Raw genomic sequence first — 20,827 nt, forward strand, 5'->3', positions numbered from 1 at the left:
TCCCCTCCGTCCCGCCTCCAGGCTGGGGGCCTGGCTGGCCGACGTGGCGCCGCGGGCGGGACACAGGCCCGAGGCGGGCAACGAAGTTTGACTCGGGCGCTACGCGCGCGGATCCCCAGCGTCCCCGGCGCCCCCAGCGCGCCCGCGGGTCCGGCTCGCCATGGGTAAGTCCCCATCGCGCGGCCGCGCGCCCCTCGCCCTCCTGGCGGCCCCCGACCCATCCCGCCCGGCGGGACCGCAGGCCGGGACTGGGGACTAGGCGGGCCTGGCACTGCCTTCCTCCTGCTTTCTGCCAGGGACAAAGGAGCCCTGCTGGCCCGGCGCTGTCCTGGCCGCCTTCCTCCTGATAACAGCCCCGGGCCAGGGAAATGTCGCTTCTGCAGGGGAGGAAATGGGCCCAGTCCACCCGCACCACATGGGCAGGGCGAGGGGTCCTGCAAAACGGACAGACCCTGCCCTGGACAGGGCTCGGAGAGGAGAGGACAGTCCAGTGCTGAGCATCTCTAAGATTTCTTTCATCTTCTCTGGACTCGGAAGGTCAAAGGGCCAGTCAGCCGTTCATTCTTTAGTGAGCATCTACTTTGCGCCAGACAGCAGGGGAAGGAAGTAAGCATAATCCTCTCTCTCCTGGAGCTGTTGTGCTGGCTGAGCTGCTGGATGAACAAGTACTGAACACAGTGCACAGTGAAGCCATGCGAAGGCCCCAGGCTTGGGCTTCGGTGGGTGGGAGGCCCTGGAACCGAGATCTTCCCCTGCAGAAGCAAGCCTTGCTGGGATCCGGGGGAAGAGCTTCCAGGTGGCAAGAGAAGCAAGTGCAAAGGCCCTGTGTCAGAATGAACTGGTATGGGCCGAGCCAGAGCGGCTGGAGCCTAGTGGACAAGGGAAGATGGGTTGAAAAGATGTCAGGGGTGACAGGGCCAGATCACCCAGGGCTTTGTAGGAAGTTTGTAGAAGTTTGGGTTCTATTCCAAATGATACGGGGAAACAGGAGAAGGGTTTTAAACTGGGGTTGAGGTAGGGGGCAAAACCTGACTTATCTCTTAAAACCGCACTCTGGACTGTTCTGTCGAGAATCATATAGTTGCCAAGAATGGCTATGAAGTAGGTAGGCAGGTATATACAGTATGTAAACTCTCCCATTTGTAAATAGAGGAGGTACAGAGAGCTTAAGTGTATTGCCCAAGACCACACAGCTATGGAGAAGAAAAGTTCCAGTTTGGAACCCCAGCCAGTCTGTATTACTAACCACTGTGCAACCCAGCTTTCCGTGTACAGAGCAAGGGCACACCTGTCACCCAACTCCAGCCCTGTCTCTAAAGTCCATCACTTCTGGGGTACAGGGACCCAGTGCCTGGGAGAAACTGGAACCTACAGAGGCCAGGGTCCCCAGGAAACTGAGCTTGGCTCTGGCCCTTGTTCCTGCCCCTCTGTTCTTCCTAAATTAATTCAGTAGCTAGTTACTGGTCACCTACCTTGGGCAGAGCCAGGGCTGGGTGGTGGAGGTATGCTGGGAAGGGACAGGTTCAAAGTAATCCCCCTGTCTTTGCCCTCCTTAGAGCCCCCAGGCTGCTCTCTCCACAGTTCAAGGACTGGACTCTGTCTACAGACTTTGGGATCAGGGCTGGGTTCCAGCCTCAATGCTCCCTCTTGGTCATGACCTGAGACAGTTTGTCACCTTCTCTGACTTTCATATGGTTGCTATAAAATACCCTTATCACAGTGATGCTTATCAAATGTAAACTTGAGATGCTCAGCTCACACCTGCATGGGACAAGTGGTCAGTTAATGTGAGCTTTTTTTTTTTTTTTATCACACTCAACATTGATAACTCATCAGACTTCATGAGTTCAAATCCCTGCTCTGTCACTTACACACTGTGTCACCTTGGACAAATGTCTTGGCCTCTCTGTGCCTTGGGGGTTCCATCTATAAAATGGGAATGACAATACTGCCTATGGCGTAGGGTTGGCAGGCAGCTCCCCTACAGAGGATGGGGTCTGGAAGCCAACAGGTGTGTGTACCTAGAGGATTCCAGAGAGGTGGCTGATGTGGGATAGTCAGCATTTGGGAACCAGGGCAGTGCCAGCTAGTGGAGGCAGTGAGCATGGAGTTGTCTGATGTGTGCCAGGAACAGAAGTGTTTGCAAGGTGTGGGGAGGAATGGGGTCAGGATGGGGATGAAGTAGCTGGGAGGTAGGGTAGTCTATAAAGGGCCTTTTTGTCCCACTAAAGACTTCCTCAAACAGGCAGCAGGAGCCATGGAAAGCTTCTGGGGAAGGGGGATGGTCTCCCCAGTCCTGCTGAAGACTCCCCCACCTTTGGGATGCTCCTTGGGACAATGAGACTTCACCTACTCTGTCACTTGGAGTCCTCTTGAGAGTTTTCTTTCCTCTGCTCTTTGCCCTGAGTCCTGGCTCTTTCTGTCTCCCCAACCTATCTCCAACCGGCCCTTGCTGCTGCAAGTCAGGGAGGCACAGCTCTTAATGTGTGGCTTTGGAAGTGTTCTGGTCCTGACTGTGTTACTTCCTAGCTGTGAACACACTCTGAGCCTTAGTTTCTCCATCTGTAACATGAGTGATTGTAGCAGAACTCCATGGGGTTGTTACGAGGATGAATCAGCAGCAGGCACATAAAGATTTTGCCCAGAGAAGATACTCCATAAACGACATCTATTATTACTGTTTGTTTTTTTGAGACAGGGTTTTGCTATGTGGCCCAGGCTGGCCTCAAACTCACAATCTTCTTGCCTCTGCTGGGATTGTAGGTGTATGCCACCATGCCTGGCAGGATATTACTACTATTATATTTTACCTTAATTTTTGTTGTTCTCCTTTTACCACAGTGACCCAAATCTATACTGTGTTTTCCAGCAAAACTGTGCGAAGTCAACTTGGCCTTGGTCTTTTGGCTGGGCTCCCTTTTGTCTCAAGATGAACCCAGGAAATGGCAGGCAATTCCTTGTTTTCCCCTCAACTGCTGTGTTAGTCAGACTTTGCACTGAGACAGAATGCTGGACAGAAACAAAGGGAGGAAATATTTATTTTGGCTCATGGTTTCATAGCTTCAGTCCATAGTCCTTGGCTCCATTGTCCAGCCCTATGGTAAGGCAGAACATCATGGCTGTGGGAGCTTGTACAGGAGGAGTCTGCTCACCTCATGGTGCACAGAAGCAGAGCGCGAGGAGGGGTCTGGACCAGACACAGCCTTCAAAGGCATGTACTTCCTCAAGCTAGGGCCCACCTCCTAAAGTCTCTAGAACCTCCCAAGATAGTGTCACCAGCTGGGGATCAAGTCCCCAACACATGAGCCTTTTGCGGGGGACACTTCAAATCCAAACCATGAGACATATACCCCTGACCTCCCAAGAGCTGTCCATCTCATAATGCAAAATGCATCCAGTCCATCTCCTTGAGCCCTTATTGTCTTAATAGTTTCAACATTGTTCAAAAGCCCAAGTTCAAAGTCTCATCTGAGACTCAAGACAACTCTTAGCTGTGAGCCCCTGTAAAATCAACAACTTACATGCTTCCATCATACATTGGCACAGAGTAAACCTTCCTATCCCAAAAGGGAGGAGCAGGAAATTAACAAGGAGCATTCAGACCAAAGTAAGACTGAAAGCCAGCAGAGCAAGCATTAAATCCTGTAGCTCCATGTCCAGCAACCTGGGCATGAAGTGTCATGAGTGAGCCTTGCCCCCATGGCCTTGCTGATTGCAGCCCACAAAGCCTCTCTCCTGGGCTGGCTCCATTCATGTCCTGAGGCTTTTCTAATTAGACAGTCCATGTTTCTGGCATCCCTAACTTCCTTGGGTCTCCATTGCAGTATAGGCTTCACCCTCACATCTTTACACATTGCCCTCTCAGGTGCTGCCTTCAGGGATGCTGACCTCCCAGCTGTTCCTTTGAAATCTTGGTGGAAGCCTCCACAACCCTAAAACTCTTGCATTCTGCAGGCCTGCAAAACTAGCATCATCTCATGAATACACCAAGGTTTGCTGACACCTTTAGCAGTAGCCGGGCCTCCTTGGGCCATGGCTGCAATGGCCTCTGAGTGCCAGGACAGCTGGGCACAGTGAACAGAATCCTAGGGAAACAACTTCTTAGGCAGCCCTGTGCCAGCAAGGTGTCCCAGGGGCTCTCTTTTCTCAAGGAAACTCTTTTTAATGAATTTACACATGTATAGCCTTGAGGCTGTGATAGATGGGGTCTTAGCAATTCCTGAGATGCCCTAAAGTCATCATCTTTCCTATTGTCCCAATGCAAAGTGTTTGTCTTCTTTAATGGCACTAATCTCTTCAGAAACCATGCCTTTTTAGCCTCAACTTTTCTGACCAAACTGCAAGTTTTTCAAAACAAAAAGCTTTGCTTTTTGCTCTTTATTCTTCATGTAAGCCTGGCTAAAAGCAGCCAGGAATAATGATGCCACAGTCTGAATGCTGCACTGCATTTCTTTGACCAGAGTAATGAGTCCATTACCTTTAAACTCAGCCTCCCACAAAGTCTTAGGGCATGGGCAAAATGTAGACAAGTTATTTGCCAATATGCAATTCAAAGGGCCTCTAGTCCAGTTCCCAGGAGAGTTTTTGTTCCTATCTGAAATCTCATGAGCTTGGCCTTCACTGCCCACATTTCTGCTGATGTTCTGTCTTCTGAGCTTCCACCAAAGTTGCCCTTTAAGCTCTGCTGACAGCTTCTCTAACCCACATCTCCAGACTCTTCCAAATTCCTTCCACAAACCAATTCCCAAGGCTTAAGCTTCACACAGTCAGGTTTGGTCACTGTTGGTTGCTCCTTCCATTAGTTGCTGGAATCAGTTTTCTGCATCAGTTACTTTTGTGAGCTGTGACCAAAATACCCGAAAGAACAATTTAAAGGGAAGAAGGATTGGCTCATGGTTTCAGTGGGTCCAGTCCATGGTTGCTTGGCCCCATGGACTTGGGCAGAAACATCATGGTGGTGGGAGGTTCTTCACCTCATGGCTGACAGGAAGCAGAGAATGGGGACCAGGATGGGGCACACACCCACTGACGGACTCCCTCCACCTAGGCCCCACCTCCTGTGGTTTCTAGAATCTCTCAAAATTGCACCACCCCCTGAGGATCAAGCCCTCAACACATGAAACTTTGCAAGGGGTGGGGATGGAGGAATATTACCTAAGCCATAACAACAGGCCTCATGTGGCCTGGAAAAATCTTCCCTCTGGGAGTGAAACCTCCAGGACCAAGGGAGGTGGGGCATAGGGAAGTGAGGACAGAGAGACCTGGGCGCCATAATTGTTCAGGGAGCGTCCCCTTTTGGGAACACGAAGGAAACATATACCACCATATGCAACAGCACAAGACGCAGAAGTTTGTATCATTGCAGAAAATTCTACTGGACAGCACTTCTCTAGGAAGAAAGGAACTAGAACATGCAGCACTCAAATTAGTGGGGTAAATGGAACCACACTGGAAAAACAAAAGCAAATATGGGGAGAAAAAGTTGTAGCTTGATAGCATGGTAAGTAGAAGACACAAAAAGAAGTGGCAGAAGCAGTAATTGTAATAAATGTGACTCAGTTTAGTTTTTTTGAAGCAGAGCGTCTCACACTGATCTTGAATGCATCCAGCTCTGTGCTGCTTTCCCAAGAGACACACAGCAGACTAGGTCTAACCTGTCAGGTTGAAGTGGCCTAAACACAGGCAGCTCAGGTGAGCAGGGGAAGCAGGGAGGGGAGGTCACTCTTTGTGTACTGGGTTTTGTCCTCTATTTGGAATGATGATCCTTTTATAATTCCTGAGTTTATATTTCTGTCTCTTTTCCTTAATCACACTGGCCAGGATTAGCTATTGTCTTAGTCGTGTCAACCAACTTGAGGGTTATAATCAGCTAGCTTGGCCTTTTTTTTTTTTTTTTTCTCACATTTCATTATCATCTGCTTTTCTATTCATTAATTCCACTTGCTCCTTCGAATTTTCATAGCTTCTTTATTCAAATGAGGCAGGATGGATAGGCAAGAAGTCAGGAAAATTAAAATTAATAAATATTAAAAGCCCCAGACTCAGAAATGTGAACCAGGAAGTAAACTGGACAAGGAAAGAGCTCTCCCTTACAGTGTTAAGTCGTATGAGTAGGGAGGCACACGGGCCTCTCTGTGGCCGCCTTCTCCCTTGAGATGTTAAGAAGCTACACACTCTTCTCAAATGGCTAAAAGAGACAGAAAACCAGAGCGCATGTCTGGCAAAGTGAAGTCCTGAAATTGTAACTATTGCCCCTGTGTTTTGGGTGGATTTAGATCACATCTTATGCTTTCGAATAATAAACAGTACCCACCTCGGCCACCCAGGAGTTACTAGATGACAGAGACATGACCGCATGTATTTCCCCAGCTCAGAGAATATAAAGCCCACAGAAAGGCTACTGTGTTTGAGCTCAGCTCCCACAGCTACACGAAGCGGGAGGTGCTTTGCTCCCCCCACTTCCCTATTTCTCCCTAGTTTGTTCTGTTATGCTAAAATACATCTTTGCTAAAACTTCCACCTTGCGAAGCTCTCCTTTTTGTGAGACACCTTAAATTCTTGTCATTGTGAATTTCAAGTTCCTGTGACACTGCCTGGAAACTGGAAATGTTTAGGAACTTCTTCATCCCTTATCTGGTGACACAAAGGCTTCCTTACTTATTCTGAGGTGATCTGGGGGTTTCTCATAAAAAGTTACAATTTTCACGGGTTTACCTCTCATCACATCCCATAGTTTTGGCACATGGGCCTTTTGTTCTCATTCAGCTCCAAGTAGGTGGTTATTTCTGTTTCATGTTTTCTTTATGGTAAGTGGTTTATATATGCATTTAAATTTCTGAAAGTAGAGTTGGGTGTGTTTGATGATGTTTTTGCTGGACTTTTTTTTCCACCTCTTGGAATGAAAAAACAAAATGCGTGGTTAATGAAAAAATTCTTGCGCACTATGCCAGGAACCTGCTTTGCCGTTTGGTAGGCCTTTCACTCCACATTTACAGAAAAGAGTGGGAAGAAGTCACCTCTTCCTCCTCCTTGTACCCTTAGCACCAGCCTCTCAGGGATGAATTTCAAAGGGAAGAAGGATGACACCAAGCTTGTGGTTTTTAACCACGTGTGTAAGTGGGCAAAGGACTGGTAAAAAGGAACCGGGGGCCAATAGCTTTTATCTTCTGACCTCTCCCAAGAGCCAGTGAGAAAGGATTTATTAGACCCATCTATAGATCGGACACAAGGTCAAGGAGAAGAGGTCTCATGGACCAAGTGGTGGGGTGAGGCCTTTGCAGTCTAAGACCTTGCTTTCCGCTGCACTAAGCAGCCAACAGTGGCAGGTCTTCTAACATGGTGGAGTAACATTCAAGGGACACTCTCACATCCTTGCTTTAGCTTCTTCCCACAGTTCTGGAAGCAGGCAGATGGTCTTATTTTCCCCATTTACACAAGAGCAAACCAAGACTGAGAGACCAGAAGTAACTTGATCAAGGGCAGCTGAGCAGTACACAGAGCGAGGTGAGGTGTGCAGAGATTCCTCCCAGAGAGGCTTAGAACATCCTTCATGATCAGAACTCTGACACTGGGCATCGGGGCTCACTCTCCCTTAGGCTCCAGCCACTCTGGCCTCCTTACTCATTGGTACCAGGGTCCAAAGCCTTCAGCATCTACTCACATCAGTACAGAGGTTTCCTAACCTCTCTGCACCTTAGAGAATGATGCTAATACTATGTTAAAGGGTTATTGTGAGAACTAAATGAGAAAATATGTATAACGCTTTTAAAACAGGATCTGCCATTTAGTAAGGGTCCCTAACTATTACTATTCATGGTTGTCAAATCTACCCAAATCTGTCTCAACCCAAGGCCTTTATACTTGGTCTTCCCTCTGTCTGGTCTCTTTTGTCCAATCCCCACATAAAATTGTGTTATACACCTACTGACCACCTTGCCTTTTCCTACCAAGATGTGAGGTTCTTCACAACACCCCTGTATTGTGAGTTCAGTAATGCGCCCTGGCGTGTGGTACATGAGTGATGACACATTTGGATGGGTGAATGGATGGGTGGTGACGTCTGTGGATGGGCATATAGAGTGATGGGTATAAAGATGTGTGGACTAATGGATGGATTTTAGATAAATGGATCAATAAACCAAGGGATGGTTGTGTGAATTAAGAGGTAGATAAATGGGCATATAGATGGTGACTTTGTGGATGGATGGATGGACAGGTTGATGGATAGATGGAAGGAAAGAGCAAAGGAAGGAAAAGAAGGAGGAAGAAGGAAGGAAGGATGGACAGAGGGAAAGAGGTTGGAGGGAGGGAAGAAGGAGAGAATGGATAGACGAATGGATGGCTGAACAGACGATAGATCGACAGATGGAGGGAGACTGGTGCACAGACACTCTGACAGACACCATTCTATTACTTTTGTTTTCTAGGCCATCCCCCACCTGTCCTGCTCCTGTGTGCTTCTGTGTCCTTGCTGGGTGGCCTGACCTTTGGTTATGAACTGGCTGTCATATCAGGTGCCCTGCTGCCACTGCAGTTGGACTTCGGGCTAAGCTGCTCAGAGCAGGAACTCTTGGTGGGCAGCCTGCTCCTGGGCGCTCTCATTGCTTCCCTGGTGGGGGGCTTCCTCATTGACCGCTATGGCAGGAAACGAGCCATCCTGGGGAGCAATTTGGTGCTGTTGGCAGGTAGCCTGAGCCTGGGCTTGGCTGGCTCCCTGGCCTGGTTGGTCCTGGGCCGCTTGGCAGTGGGCTTCGCCATCTCACTGTCCTCCATGGCCTGCTGTATCTACGTGTCAGAGCTGGTGGGGCCGCGGCAGCGGGGAGTGCTAGTGTCCCTCTACGAGGTGGGCACCACCATGGGCATCCTGCTCTCCTACGCCCTCAACTACGCCCTGGCCAGCACCCCCTGGGGCTGGAGGCGTATGTTTGGCTGGGCGGTGGCACCAGCTCTACTGCAGACCCTCAGCCTCCTCCTCCTCCCTGCCAGTGCTGGGGAGCCTGTTGACCACAAGGACCTCATCCCACTTCAGGGAGATGAGGCCACCAAACTGGTGCGGCCACGGTACACCTTTCTGGACCTCTTCAGGACCCGGGGTGACATGCGAGGCCGCACTGTGGTGGGCCTGGGGCTGGTGCTCTTCCAGCAGCTCACAGGGCAGCCCAACGTGCTGAGCTATGCCTCCACTGTCTTCCACGCAGTCGGCTTCCGTGGCAGGTCCTCTTCCGTGCTGGCTTCCGTGGGGCTCGGTGTGGTGAAGGTGGCAGTCACCCTGACTGCTATGGGGCTGGTGGACCGGGTAGGCCGCAGGGCCCTGTTGCTTTCTGGCTGTGCCCTCATGGCCCTGTCGGTCAGTGGCATAGGCCTAGTCAGCTTCTCAGTGCCCATGGACTCAGGCCCAAGCTGCTTGGCCATGCCCAATGCCACCCGGCAGTCTGGCCTCCCTGGAGGCTCAGGTCTGCTGAGGGGCTCCTCTCTACCTCCAATGACAAGAACAAGAGGGGACCAAGGGGAGCCAGTCTTGTCAGCCAGAGAGAGAACCAAGCCCCATCCAGGAGCCAGAGATGCCACAGCCCCTCCCTGGCCAGCCCTGAGCGCCACCACCCCAGCACGCCCTCCTCCCACCTCAGAGCACTTCCTGCTGCACTGGGCCGCACTGGTCTGCATGATGGCCTTTGTGGCTGCCTTCTCACTCGGATTTGGACCAGGTAAGAGTTTTCTTACAGGTAAATCTGGAACATTCTATCGCTCTTAGTGGGCAGTTGGGGGCCTTACCAGTCTAAAGGTTACTGGAGTGGGTATTTCCAGGTGTTCCTCCTAAGGTCAAGGCCTAACTATATTTGTAATTGTTTTAAGGCTCTGCAGAGAAAATTTTAAGTTTTAGGCCTCATAAAATCTGGCTCTGCTCCTGGGTAGCTCAGTCACAAAGGCTTACTTAAAAGGAATTTAACAAATAAGGTGAAATCCAACCACCCCAGTTTGCCCAGAACTGCCCTGGTCTCAGCCCTGAAAGCCTTGTGTCCCTAAAAACCCCTTAGTCCTGGGCAAACGGAGCAATGGCTACAGAGATTCTTGAGGCAGTATGAGGAGATTCAGGGTCAGGAGTCTGCCATTCTGTTTGTCTCACACTGGGGGAGGCCTATGTGGTTCAGCCTTAGCCCAGGGGCCCTCCTGCTCTCCTGTCCTAGTGACCTGGCTGGTCCTCAGTGAGATCTACCCAGCGGAAATCCGAGGGAGAGCCTTTGCCTTCTGTAACAGCTTCAACTGGGCCGCCAACCTCTTCATCAGCCTCTCCTTCCTCCACCTCATTGGTAAGTCCTCTGGCCCAATCTGTTGGCCCAGTTCCTTCTGGATCCAGGTCTGGTTTTCTCCAGACAGAGTCAAAGTTCCTGTCTCTGTCAGGCCGTAAATGACAGAAAACCCAATGCAGCCCAGGTAGCTTCATGCAAAACTGACCCCAGGGCTCCAAACAACTGTCAGCCATTCTTCATTCCTTTTCAGCTCTGCCTGCTGCCCGGTAGGCTTTATTCCAAGGCAAACCTGCCTCAGGGTGCAAAAATGGCAGCCAAAAGGCAGCGTGGCAGCCCTTAGAGGGAGAGCACCTTTCCCATTGGCTCCAGCCCAGGTTCTAGGACCAACTCCCATTGGCTCAGCAAGGTCACATTCCCATCCCTGAGCCAATCACTGTGAGTGTTCTGATGCCTAGGCCTAGGCCTGCTTCACTGTGGACCCAAGGCACAGTTCTCAGGGCTCACTTACTTCCCTATTTCCTGTGGCACAGCCAGCTTGTGGGGCTGTGGGGGACACGAAAGATGAAGCCACCCACCATGACAGTCTCTTGTCACGTCAGGGTGCTCAGGCTTCTCCCTGCTGCTGCAGACTTCTGGCATTTCTCTCTGTCTGAAATGAATGCGAGTAATAGAGAGGAGGGAAGGAAAAGGGGAGAGGGAGGGAGTAGGGGTTTATTAGGATTGTGCCCCATGGCTGTCATTCCCATTTCACAGATGGGAAAACACATCCTTCCAAGTTCAGCCAGGTAGGCAGAAGACGGAAACTGGTCCTTCTATCTCTAGCCCAGCACTGTGTCTGCTGGAGAGCAGGGCCCACTGGTCAAGGAGCTGTTGAAGGTGTGGCCATGCCTGGAAGAGAAAGAAAGGTGTCCACCTAGACTGAGTCCCTTCCTCCACAGCCTCCTTTCTCTGACTTGAGTTAACTAAGTTCAAAGGACTCGGGATCATCTGGGTCCTGGTGGACCAGGCCTCCACCTGAGACTCCAGGAAGAGGGGTGCTGAGTACTCCCCTGGGACTGAGCCCTGGCCTCTGTCTTCTGCACCATCGTCACTCAGACACTGGCCAAACTGGCTGAAGTTCAGTTTGCTGAGTGTCGAGTTCACTGAACAATGTCCATGGGCTTCCTGGCTTTTCATGGCTGTGCCCTGCAGCTGTCCTGATGCTACATCTGGTGTCCCTACCTAAGCTCGGGTGGTTAGTGTGTAAGACATGATTAAGTGAGGGGCTTTTCCCCTAAATACAGTTGCCCATGTGTGTGGACTTGTGCCTTGGTTCTCTCCCTTCTTTGGGACTGCCAGTCACTGTCCCACTTTCAGGTCCTTACCTGCCCGCCTGCTGGCTACCCTGAGCCTTGGCTTTGGTGAACCAGCTCTCAGGCTGCAGGGCTGGAGCGATCGCCTGGCTCCTGGCCCACATTCCCGCCTTTCATCCCCAGGTGCCATTGGCCTGTCCTGGACCTTCCTGCTCTACGGGCTGACCGCTGTCCTCGGCCTGAGTTTCATCTACTCATTCGTTCCTGAAACAAAAGGCCAGTCATTGGCAGAGATAGATCAGCAGTTCCGGAAGAGACGGTACAGGTGGACAGGGCGGATCTCGGGGAAGAGTCACCTTGCCTCGCACATATGCATAGGGGACCTTGATCTACACACTTTCTCTCTGCCGGGTGCCTGATTCCTCTCCTGTCTCTTCTCTCCTGACGCCGGGAGTTTTGTCCCATCATAGTTCAGCCAGCTGTTTCCATCTTCCCTACAGCAGCCTTTCATTTACCTTTGAGCCCCAGCTCCCAGGGAATCACAGGAGGGCAGAGAAGTGGAGTCTTTTTCTTTGGTGTGTGGCAGGGCTGAGGAGTGGAGATGGGGATTGAATTCAAAGCCTTGAGCTTGTCAGGCAAGTGCTCTACCACTTAAGCCACACCCCTGCCCTTTTGTTTTTATTTTGCTTTTTGGGCAGGGTCTCAATACCTTTATCTGGGCTGGTCTCCAACTCATGATCCTCATGTCTCTGCCTACCAAGTAGCTGGGATTACAGACATGCACCACCATACCTGACTAGAGTTGTAGAATCTTAGAGTCATGGAACCTTAGAGAATGAACGTACCTGTGGCCTTTAAAAGTTGACTACAAGACAATTGTGGACTTAATCTATTCATTCAGTGGATATTTACTAGGTCCTGACATGTCCCAGGCAGTGTTCGGGGCCTTAGGAAATGTGGCAGGTTAAGAATGATGAGGTCCTTGTGCTCAAGTAAGACCATTTAAGTGGGGGAAAGAGGACAGAAAGTAAATAAGCCAACAAATCATAAATAAGAGTGTTTTAGCTGGGGATATGTAATTAGAAGAAAATGAAACAGGGCATATTTTTCCAGAGTCCAGGTTGGTGGAGAGGGGGATAGAAGAAGCAAGGGTTGTGGCTAACTTAGAGCAGCTGGTCAGACAGGGAAGACTTCAACAGTTTCAGTTAGTGAGAAGGAGGCATCCATATAAAGATGAGGGGAGGAACATTCCAGGTACAGGGAAAAGCAAGTGCAACGCCGTGAGGTAGTATGTCTGTCATATGCAAGGAGCAAGGGAGCCAGTGTGGTTGAGCCAGAGTGAAAGACAGGTGAGGGTGGAAGCTGAGATTGCCAGATGCATAGGATGGAGGTTGCTTCAGGTCTTCAGGTCACAGAGGGGAACTCAGAATTTTAGTGGAGCTCAGAATCTTAGTATCATGGGACCTTAGGCCAATCAAGTAAGAGAAGTGTTTTATTGTTTGTATGTGTGTGTTTTGAAACAGGTTCTCAGCATGTAGTCCAAGCTGGCCTCAAATTCTCAATCCTCCTGCTTCTGCCTCCCTAATGGTGGAATTGTAGGTGTGTGCCACCACACCCAGCCAAGTAAGAGAGATAGGAAGGGGAGCATTGGAGGGGCCTTGTTGTGCTAAGCATGCTTGACCCATGTTCTAGCTCCCTCTTGCAGTAAAGGGGTAGCCACCAGCTCCTGACTGCCCGTTCTATTTCTGGGAAGCCCTGAAAGATTTTTGAAATCCATCTAAGCCTGAGTTGGAGCCATCCTCCCTGCCAGCCCAGCCTGACTCTGGAAGTGATGGAAGATGTGTCTAATATAAAACCCTCCAACCTGGTCCGTCCCAGCCCCATGTCCTCTGCCAGTCGAGCACTCCATGTCTTTGCATGACACCTTCTGCAGTTCGCTTAGTGCCTGCTGTGTTAATTAGAATACCCGTTTTGCAGCTTGCACTAGTCCTAATATAGGGGTCAAGGACTGGGGTAGCAGCTGTGCTCCACGAAGTCATCCAGGGTCCCAGGCTCCTTCTGTCTTTCTGCTTGCCACTTCCCACCACCATCTTTTCCAGAGTCCAGGATGGCATTGTGGATTCCTCCACAATCCTGCAGGACGAAGGGGGAGGACAAATTCCTCAAAGTCAGACACAGTCACATCCCTTTCGACAGAATTTGACAACACATCCTTGCAGAGGAGCCTGAGAAACATGGTGTTCAGTGGGCAGCCATGAGCCCAGCTAAAACTCAGGATTCTGTTACCAGAATTTCTGCCATATGGGGCAAAGAGCAAAGGAGGCAGAGAGACAGGTGGAAGACAGCTCTGGGGTAAGGTAGGATGTGCCTGCAACTGAAGGGAGTGTCAGACTGGACCTGGGGGCTCCAGGTCATATGTCCTTGGGACAGAGGCTGTATGAGCCACACTGTGGGGACAATAGCAAGCTAGGGGTGTTGGTAGAGTTCAGAGCAGGTCTTTGCTTTGGCATCCCAGTCTCTGGAGCTCAGGGGCTCCTGGCTTCAGAGGTACAGAGGGCGAAGGTAGGGTGTGGGGGTGAACTTGACATCAGAGAACAGAGGGACCAGAGCTTCCAGGGATTAGGATAGCAAAACTAATACAGGATGGTCTCTTTAGTTTGAACTGCTTCAAGCCCTGTGTGATTCCATACAAGACTTACTTTCCCAGGAGAAAGTCTTATTGACCAACCCTGGTTTCTGTGCCCACCCCCTAACTTCCAACTGAGCCAGGATAGGGCAGGGCTCCTTGGTTGACAGTCCTGCAAGATCACATGCAGCATAGGAGACATAGTTCACCAAGAAATAAGAGAATGGAAGCTGGACAGGGCTCCATCCTGTGCCTGGAAGTTGTCCACATCCTCCTGCCCGAGATTTGCTTGTTGGAATTGGGAACCCACATCTTATGAGTTCAAAAGAAACCCTTTCTTTATAATCCCCCCAAGAGAATTCCAAGTCTCTGTTTTAGCCCAGTTTTTCAGGAGTCCATTCATTCAACTCATGGCAAACTGTCACATGCCAGCTCAGAGAGAGGCACTGGAGTAAGCTTCAGGGACAGATCCGTGTCCCGGAGACTGCCTGAAACTGCCTGTCTCTGGACTGAGAGGGTAATCACAGCTCAGCATAGGGAGGAGAGACCCTATCACCTGTAACCACACACAAGCGACACTTCAGAGTGGTACTTACACACAAAGAGGAGGCGGGTTGACCTCCAGAAAGAGAGTGGTGGATTTGGGCTGGGTACAGTTTCTTTAGCTGGGGTGCAAGTGGACTGTGGGTGTGCTTATGAACAGGCATGTCCATGAACATTTTAGAGAATCTGTTGCATTTGCTATGCTATTTTGGAGTCATCAGGAAGCACGGCTCTGTGGAATGAATGGATGAGTGCCCAAGGATGGCTTCCCTGAGGAGCTGAGGCTTGAGGGAGGAGAAAAAGCTACCACTCCAGAGCTGGAAGGGAACGTCGTGGCTGAGAAAGCAGCATGAGCAAAGGCTCTGAGGGGAAAACTGTTGGGTGTTTTGGAGAGAAAGACAGCTGACCAATGTGGCCACGGTGTGGTGGGCAGTGGGAGAGGAGGGCAATGAGGGCCAGAGAGGCTGGCCGTGGGTGTGGGGCTGAGCATCAGGAAGGACTCCTTCTAATGGGGGTGACAGGATCAGGCTTCTGTGTTTAGGAAGGTCTCCCTGGCTGAGATGGGGCAACAGTGGACATATGGCAACCTGGGAGGAGCTGTTGGGTGGTCCTGGGGAGAGTGACAGAAAGGCACGTTAAGGCAGGAATCAGGGGATCGGATGGGGAGGGGCCCAGGCCTGCCACCCTCTGATCCCTTGCATTGTCTCTTTGACAGATTCCCCCTGAGCTCTGGCCACAGGCAGAGCTCTGCTGGCATCCAGTACAGCCTCATGGAGGCCACCACAGGCTCCTGAGGAGTCTGTCTGCCTGGAAGGTTCTGGAACATTAGTCTCAGCAGACCACCTCCAGCTTCCTGCCTGCTGCACCTGGAGCATAAGTTCAGGTGATCACTGGGAGTCACCTTGGCCCCAAAGAAGGTGTCTTTTGCTGGGGTGAAAGAGATGAAAATCTGAGAACCCCAAACTCGTCGTGTTGAGAGTAAGGTTCTGTGGAGGATCTATCTTCATACCTTTCCCCCACTGACTTCAGTCATGTCTGCAGTGCTTGTAATGAAAGCACCTTACAGAGTCTCCATTGCACCATGGCTGTCTCAAATGATATCTAGGTACCAATCCTGGAGGAAAGTGGCTCCTGGAATCACCCTTAAATATGTAACTGGGAGTTCTAGTCCCACAGGCCCAACTCCAGGGGTTCCATGTCATGCCTGGCCACTGGTCCCAACGCGCCAAATTAAGAGATGAATAGTGGTGAAGGGCAGAGAGCCAAGATTTGTTATGTGGCTCGGATGGCCGTAGGGAGAGGGAGTGAGCACTTCAGCCCATCTCAGGCTACTGATTCGAGCTTTGGGTTTAAATAAAAGAAGAATTGGGGAGGGGAAGAGGGGTTTGCAGGATTGAGTAGTGCAAGGGAAAGTGTGACCTGGTTGATCATTGACTCAGCTGTGGTTCTGCAAGGGGTTCTGGAGAAGTTGCTATTGCTGTCATCACCTGAGGGGAGCAATCTGGTCCACGAGGGACAGCCTCATCATTATAGGCAATTGTCCTCATTTGGGGGTGGTCTGTCCTGAGAGGCTCTGCTGACCCTTTCCTCAGGGGTAGTTTCTGTCCCCTGTCATGAGGATGTTGTGGATCATTCCTGTCCTTCCTGGAACCCATGGTGACTGCAAGGGAGGGAGACTCAGAACCAATTCTGCAGGTGCGTTGCTCGTGCTATTGAGGAAGAAGTCTGGGGTATACTTTTGTCTGGATCACTAATGTAAACAAAAATTCCTCATTCATGCCAGACCTACACTCCTTCTTCAGTTATGTGAACGACTTGTCAGGAATTTTTATTCCTAGTCTAGTTTTGTCAAGTTATGACCCATTACAGTCATAGGTGGCTTTGGACACAAGAATTTGTCCAAAACATTCAACAAAAGAGTCTGTAAAAATTAAAGCCTATTGAACTTGCACAGACTAATTACAATAAAGAGTTTATTATTATTTGCAGATTATGCATCACACATTTATTTCAGTAAAATGTACGTGCACACACACATACATGTTCCCTGGAGAGTGGCCATACTTCCCAGGACAACAGTGCTTGTGTCTGTGCTGAGGACCCATCCATCAGCCCTCTCTCCATGGCCCCTAATCCTACCCTCCTGCTCTGCCTCAGTTCACCTTTCTCTCCTGAACCCTCCCCTCCTTCAGTTCTCCTGTCTCTCTTGTCCTGGAAGAAAAGCTCTTCATTCTTAGGTGGCTTCTCCCCTCTTCAGTTAGCGTCGTGAACTCTTTCTTGCTCTCTCTCTTATTGTTTGGTTGGGGTTTTTTTCATTAGTGTAAATTAATTACACAAAGGGATTTCATTGTAATATTTAAATACATGTTGTATTTAAATCAAATTCACTCTATCTATGTTCCTCTTTCTTAGAGCTCCTCCACCCTTTTAGACAGTTTTTAGTGGGTTTCATTGTGCTATTTTCATACATACATATACACATATAGTGTACTTCAACCATATTCTCATCCCCTCCACCCTCTCCCCCTCCCCTGCTGTCCCTCCCCAACACCCCCTCCACGATGACAATGTCTAGATTCTGCTATGAGCGAAAGCACTTGACCCTATTCTGACAGCTCAGGCCCTCCTAAGAGCGATGACTGGCTGCAGTCCTGCTGGTGACTGCAGTGTGGGAATGTGACCTGACCATCTGAATGTTCAAGAAAGGCCAGAAATTCAGCCTTTACTGCAGAGTTTCCTGGCTTGTTAATATGGCAATGATTGTAAGCATAAGACCAGCCTCTCCGCCAAGCAGCGCCCTGTGGCTGGGTCACCGCCCACTGTTGGTGGCTCCATCCTGGCATCCCCCTTTGGCACCTTTCTTGTGTGTTTTTGAGACTCATCTCAATCTCCCTAAAGAACAGTTGCCTTGTAAAGTCAACGTCACACAAGCTCCATCGCCAAGCAGCTTGGTTTGGTGGTTGGGAGGGGGTGACATTGAACATGGAGGAGAAGGTAGCTGGATGGAAGGAAAAGCCCAGAACTCAACCACATCAGCACAGTTGAGTGTGTGACTTGGGTGCGCTCTCATCTGTGTCACGGGGACAATACCACTTACTCTTCAGAAATGACACCTGCCAGTTACTTGGTACAGGCAGGACTCACAGAAGGGGCTTGGGAATTGTTGAGTAACTTTCCAGCAGCTTCCTGGGACGTCTGGCCCCAAGTAAGGAGAACAATGAGGGCAAGGACCAGGAGGCGATTGGGAGGGTGGGGAGGCATCAAAGGACACCTACCAGGTGCTCAGAGGTCTTTAGGGCCAATGAGAAAAGAGAAGTAGTCTGTTCCCTAATCTACAGGGTGCATGAGGCCTCCCCCTCCCGCAACACCACCAATAGTCCCAGATCACTTCTGAGACTCAGTTCCCAAGCCCAAGTCTTATCCCCAGCACCTCTGTAATGTGTGCCCAGTGCTTAACACCTTCTGGTGATGCCAAATTTTACATTGACTACTTACAGCCCTTCTTCCGTGATTTGCTTTTCTACTGAAAAAAAAAGTATTTTGAGAGACTATATTAACTTATTTTCCTTCAAATGTGTATTTGTTGGGTATCTTTTATGTGTCAGGCACTGTTCTAGAACTTGGGGGCACAGCCACAAACAAGCAAGATCCTTGTCCTCATGGAGCTGAAGTTTTCAGGGGAGAGATGTGCTAGAAACAAGGAGAGGAAAGAGAGGGGGGAAAGGAAGGGAAATAGGGATGGACAGACAGAGGGAGGAGGGCAGAGAAGAAGGGAGGAGTAAGAGAAGGAAGGGAGGGAGGGTGGAGAGAGAGGATAAGTAGATGATAGGTAGATAGATAGATAGAAAGAGGTCTGTTACTGATGGTGATATCTGAGCAGGAACCTGCACAGAGGGCTAGGTGACCCATGGCAAGATCTGGGAAGAGCATCTCAGGGAGCAGGCATAGCATATGCAAAGGTCCAGTGGTGAGCCTGAGCAGAATGCACCACCATCAAGGAGGCATGAATGAACAGTGGAGTGATAGAAGAAGAGGAGGAAGAGGTCAGTAGGGGTCCAATTATGAAGGGTCTTCCAGAGCACAGAAAGCATTGAGATTTTGTTCTAAATGTCCTGGGAAGCCACTGGAGGACAGCAAGCAGGGGACTGACATATTCTCACCGAGTACTTTAAAATACTGGATGCTGATAACACAGAAAGTGAGTATCAGCTACAGAAATGGAAGAAACCACTAAAAATAGGGTGGGAGCAACACGCTTTCACTGACTTCTTGCCGCAGCTGCTCTGTGTAGGTAACAGTTGCTGGCAGGTGTGTGGGCTGAGGAAGACCGGGGGGGGGGTGGGATCCAATTTCCGCCCCCCAATCTTCTCCAACACTCCCTGGAACATGCCTCCCACTCGTTGGTGAGCACAGCTCCAAAGCGAGAACACCAGGGAAGTCACAGAGGTGCTTTCTGTCACTCTCTCATGTCGGACCCATGTACAGAGGAGGGAGCAGCATGGACAGCGTCCATGTGGAACCAGTGTAGACCAGAGCCAGCTCCCTGCAACCACTGTCCTGAAGGCATCAACTAGAGATGGCTTCTTTCAGGAGGGTTGAAGGCTGTGAAGATGCAGCTCCCACCCCAGAGGGAGAGGCAAAGGACAAGAAAAGGGATAGGTGTGACTCCGAACCCCCCCACCTGAAGCCAGCAAATCTAAAGTGGGGAAGGGGCTGCAGATGAGGAAACCCAGGCTGGCCACCTACCTGCTCCTGTGGCCTCCCAAGACTTAATGACTTTGTGGGTGATGCTTTTCATTGTGGCCTCCTGTAGTTTCTGGCCTAGGCAGTCCCAGCAGCCTGTACATCACCTCTTCCTCTTCTGCACACGTTCATCCACAAACATGGCTCATGTTTTATCTCAAGCATCCACTTCCCCGTCACTGTGTCCTACTGTCTCTGCTAATGTCCAGTGCTCCCCATGACAGCTGGGTGCTGACCTCTAATTGCCAACCCCATCAACAATCCTTTCCGAACATCCGTGAACCTTGCCCGCCTTCCCTCACCTTCTTGTTCAACCCAGATTCTATACCCAGCCATGTAGCTCCTCCCCTGCACACACCCTTCTGTGCACTTGTCCTGGGTTAATTTACACACCTAGTCTCTGTTTGTGTGAGGGCTGTGAATATTGTAGGGAAAAGTAATTCGGTCTGGCAAACAGGTTTCACTTAAAATCCATAAACTCAAACCTGACTTGCTTTCTAATCCCTCTCATGGCCTTGAGTCCCTGCTCCCTGACTTAGTGAGCTCATGTCACCTCCTTGGTGCACCCCTTGCTGGGGCACAGAAATTCTCAGAACAGGGACGAAGTCTTCCTCTACAGTATCTGTGATCTCTTTTAGGCATAGCAGTAGAGCCCCTGATGTTTGGCAGTGAGCATGGCTGCCGAGACTAAACACTACATTTCCCAGACTCCTTTGCAGCCAGGCATGGCCATGTGACTGAGTTCAGGCTGATATTACTGAGCAGAAGTTATATGTTCAAAATCCAGGCAAGTGCTGAGGCAGGGAAGACTAATCCTCTGCCCAGATCCACTTTCCTGTGTTTCCTTTTAGTAACTGACATCCCTCTGTTTTAGCAGGATACATGTCTATCCAGGAAAAGATGCCATTTCCCAGCTTCCTTTGCAGAAAGACCATGTGATTAGGTTCTAGCCAATGGGATGTGAGCAGTAGTGAAGTGTGCATCTTCTGGGTCCTTTCCATGCAAAGAGGCTGTTTGCACTAAATAAATGTGCTCTTCCACTTTTCTGTGGGCCAGAGTGAGCATGTGGGTGTCGGCCTCCACCTTCCACCATGCAGACAAGGGGATGGTGAAGCAACAGGGTGGAAAGTGCCTGGCACCAGAGGTAACTTCATGGGCTAATTCACCTATTGGCTCTGTTCCAGCACCTGTTACTGTGGTATTCCTCTTTATTCCAGTCATCTTACTTTTCATCCCTTTTGTTACAGCAAAGCGGCCTGTGACTGATTTAATGCACACTCTTGGACAGAAACCATGCACACTCCTGTAACTTCTCCACTCTCGTTGACTGAAATGAAGTGTGTCAGGGAACCTCACTGGGCCATACAGACAAGAAC

General features: G+C 50.2%; 1 protein-coding gene across 2 annotated transcripts; it reads left to right on the forward strand.

Moving 5' to 3' along the window:
- On the forward strand, positions 1-17,040 carry Slc2a10 (solute carrier family 2 member 10). Of its 2 annotated transcripts, XM_020187579.2 has the most exons (5): positions 7-164; positions 8,427-9,704; positions 10,185-10,307; positions 11,723-11,858; positions 15,424-17,040. In XM_020187579.2, the coding sequence occupies exons 1-5, from the start codon at positions 161-163 to the stop codon at positions 15,500-15,502; spliced, it is 1,620 nt and encodes a 539-aa protein (XP_020043168.1). In that variant the 5' UTR covers positions 7-160; the 3' UTR covers positions 15,503-17,040. The 2 variants fall into 2 exon arrangements, with proteins under 2 accessions (XP_073931012.1, XP_020043168.1); XM_074074911.1 differs by lacking the exon at positions 15,424-17,040 and having other exon boundaries at positions 1-164; positions 11,723-15,415.
- The last annotated feature ends 3,787 nt before the right edge of the window (positions 17,041-20,827 follow it).

The sequence above is a fragment of the Castor canadensis genome, chromosome 5 (assembly GCF_047511655.1).
Source record: "Castor canadensis chromosome 5, mCasCan1.hap1v2, whole genome shotgun sequence".
In the NCBI taxonomy this organism is placed as follows: domain Eukaryota; kingdom Metazoa; phylum Chordata; class Mammalia; order Rodentia; family Castoridae; genus Castor; species Castor canadensis.

What these genes read in the sequence shown, in the direction of transcription:
- Slc2a10 (XM_074074911.1), top strand. An exon ending in CTCACTCGGATTTGGACCAG is followed by an intron (nt 9,705 to 10,184) that starts GTAAGAGTTTTC and finishes CTCCTGTCCTAG; the next exon opens with TGACCTGGCTGGTCCTCAGT. An exon ending in CTCCTTCCTCCACCTCATTG is followed by an intron (nt 10,308 to 11,722) that starts GTAAGTCCTCTG and finishes TTTCATCCCCAG; the next exon opens with GTGCCATTGGCCTGTCCTGG.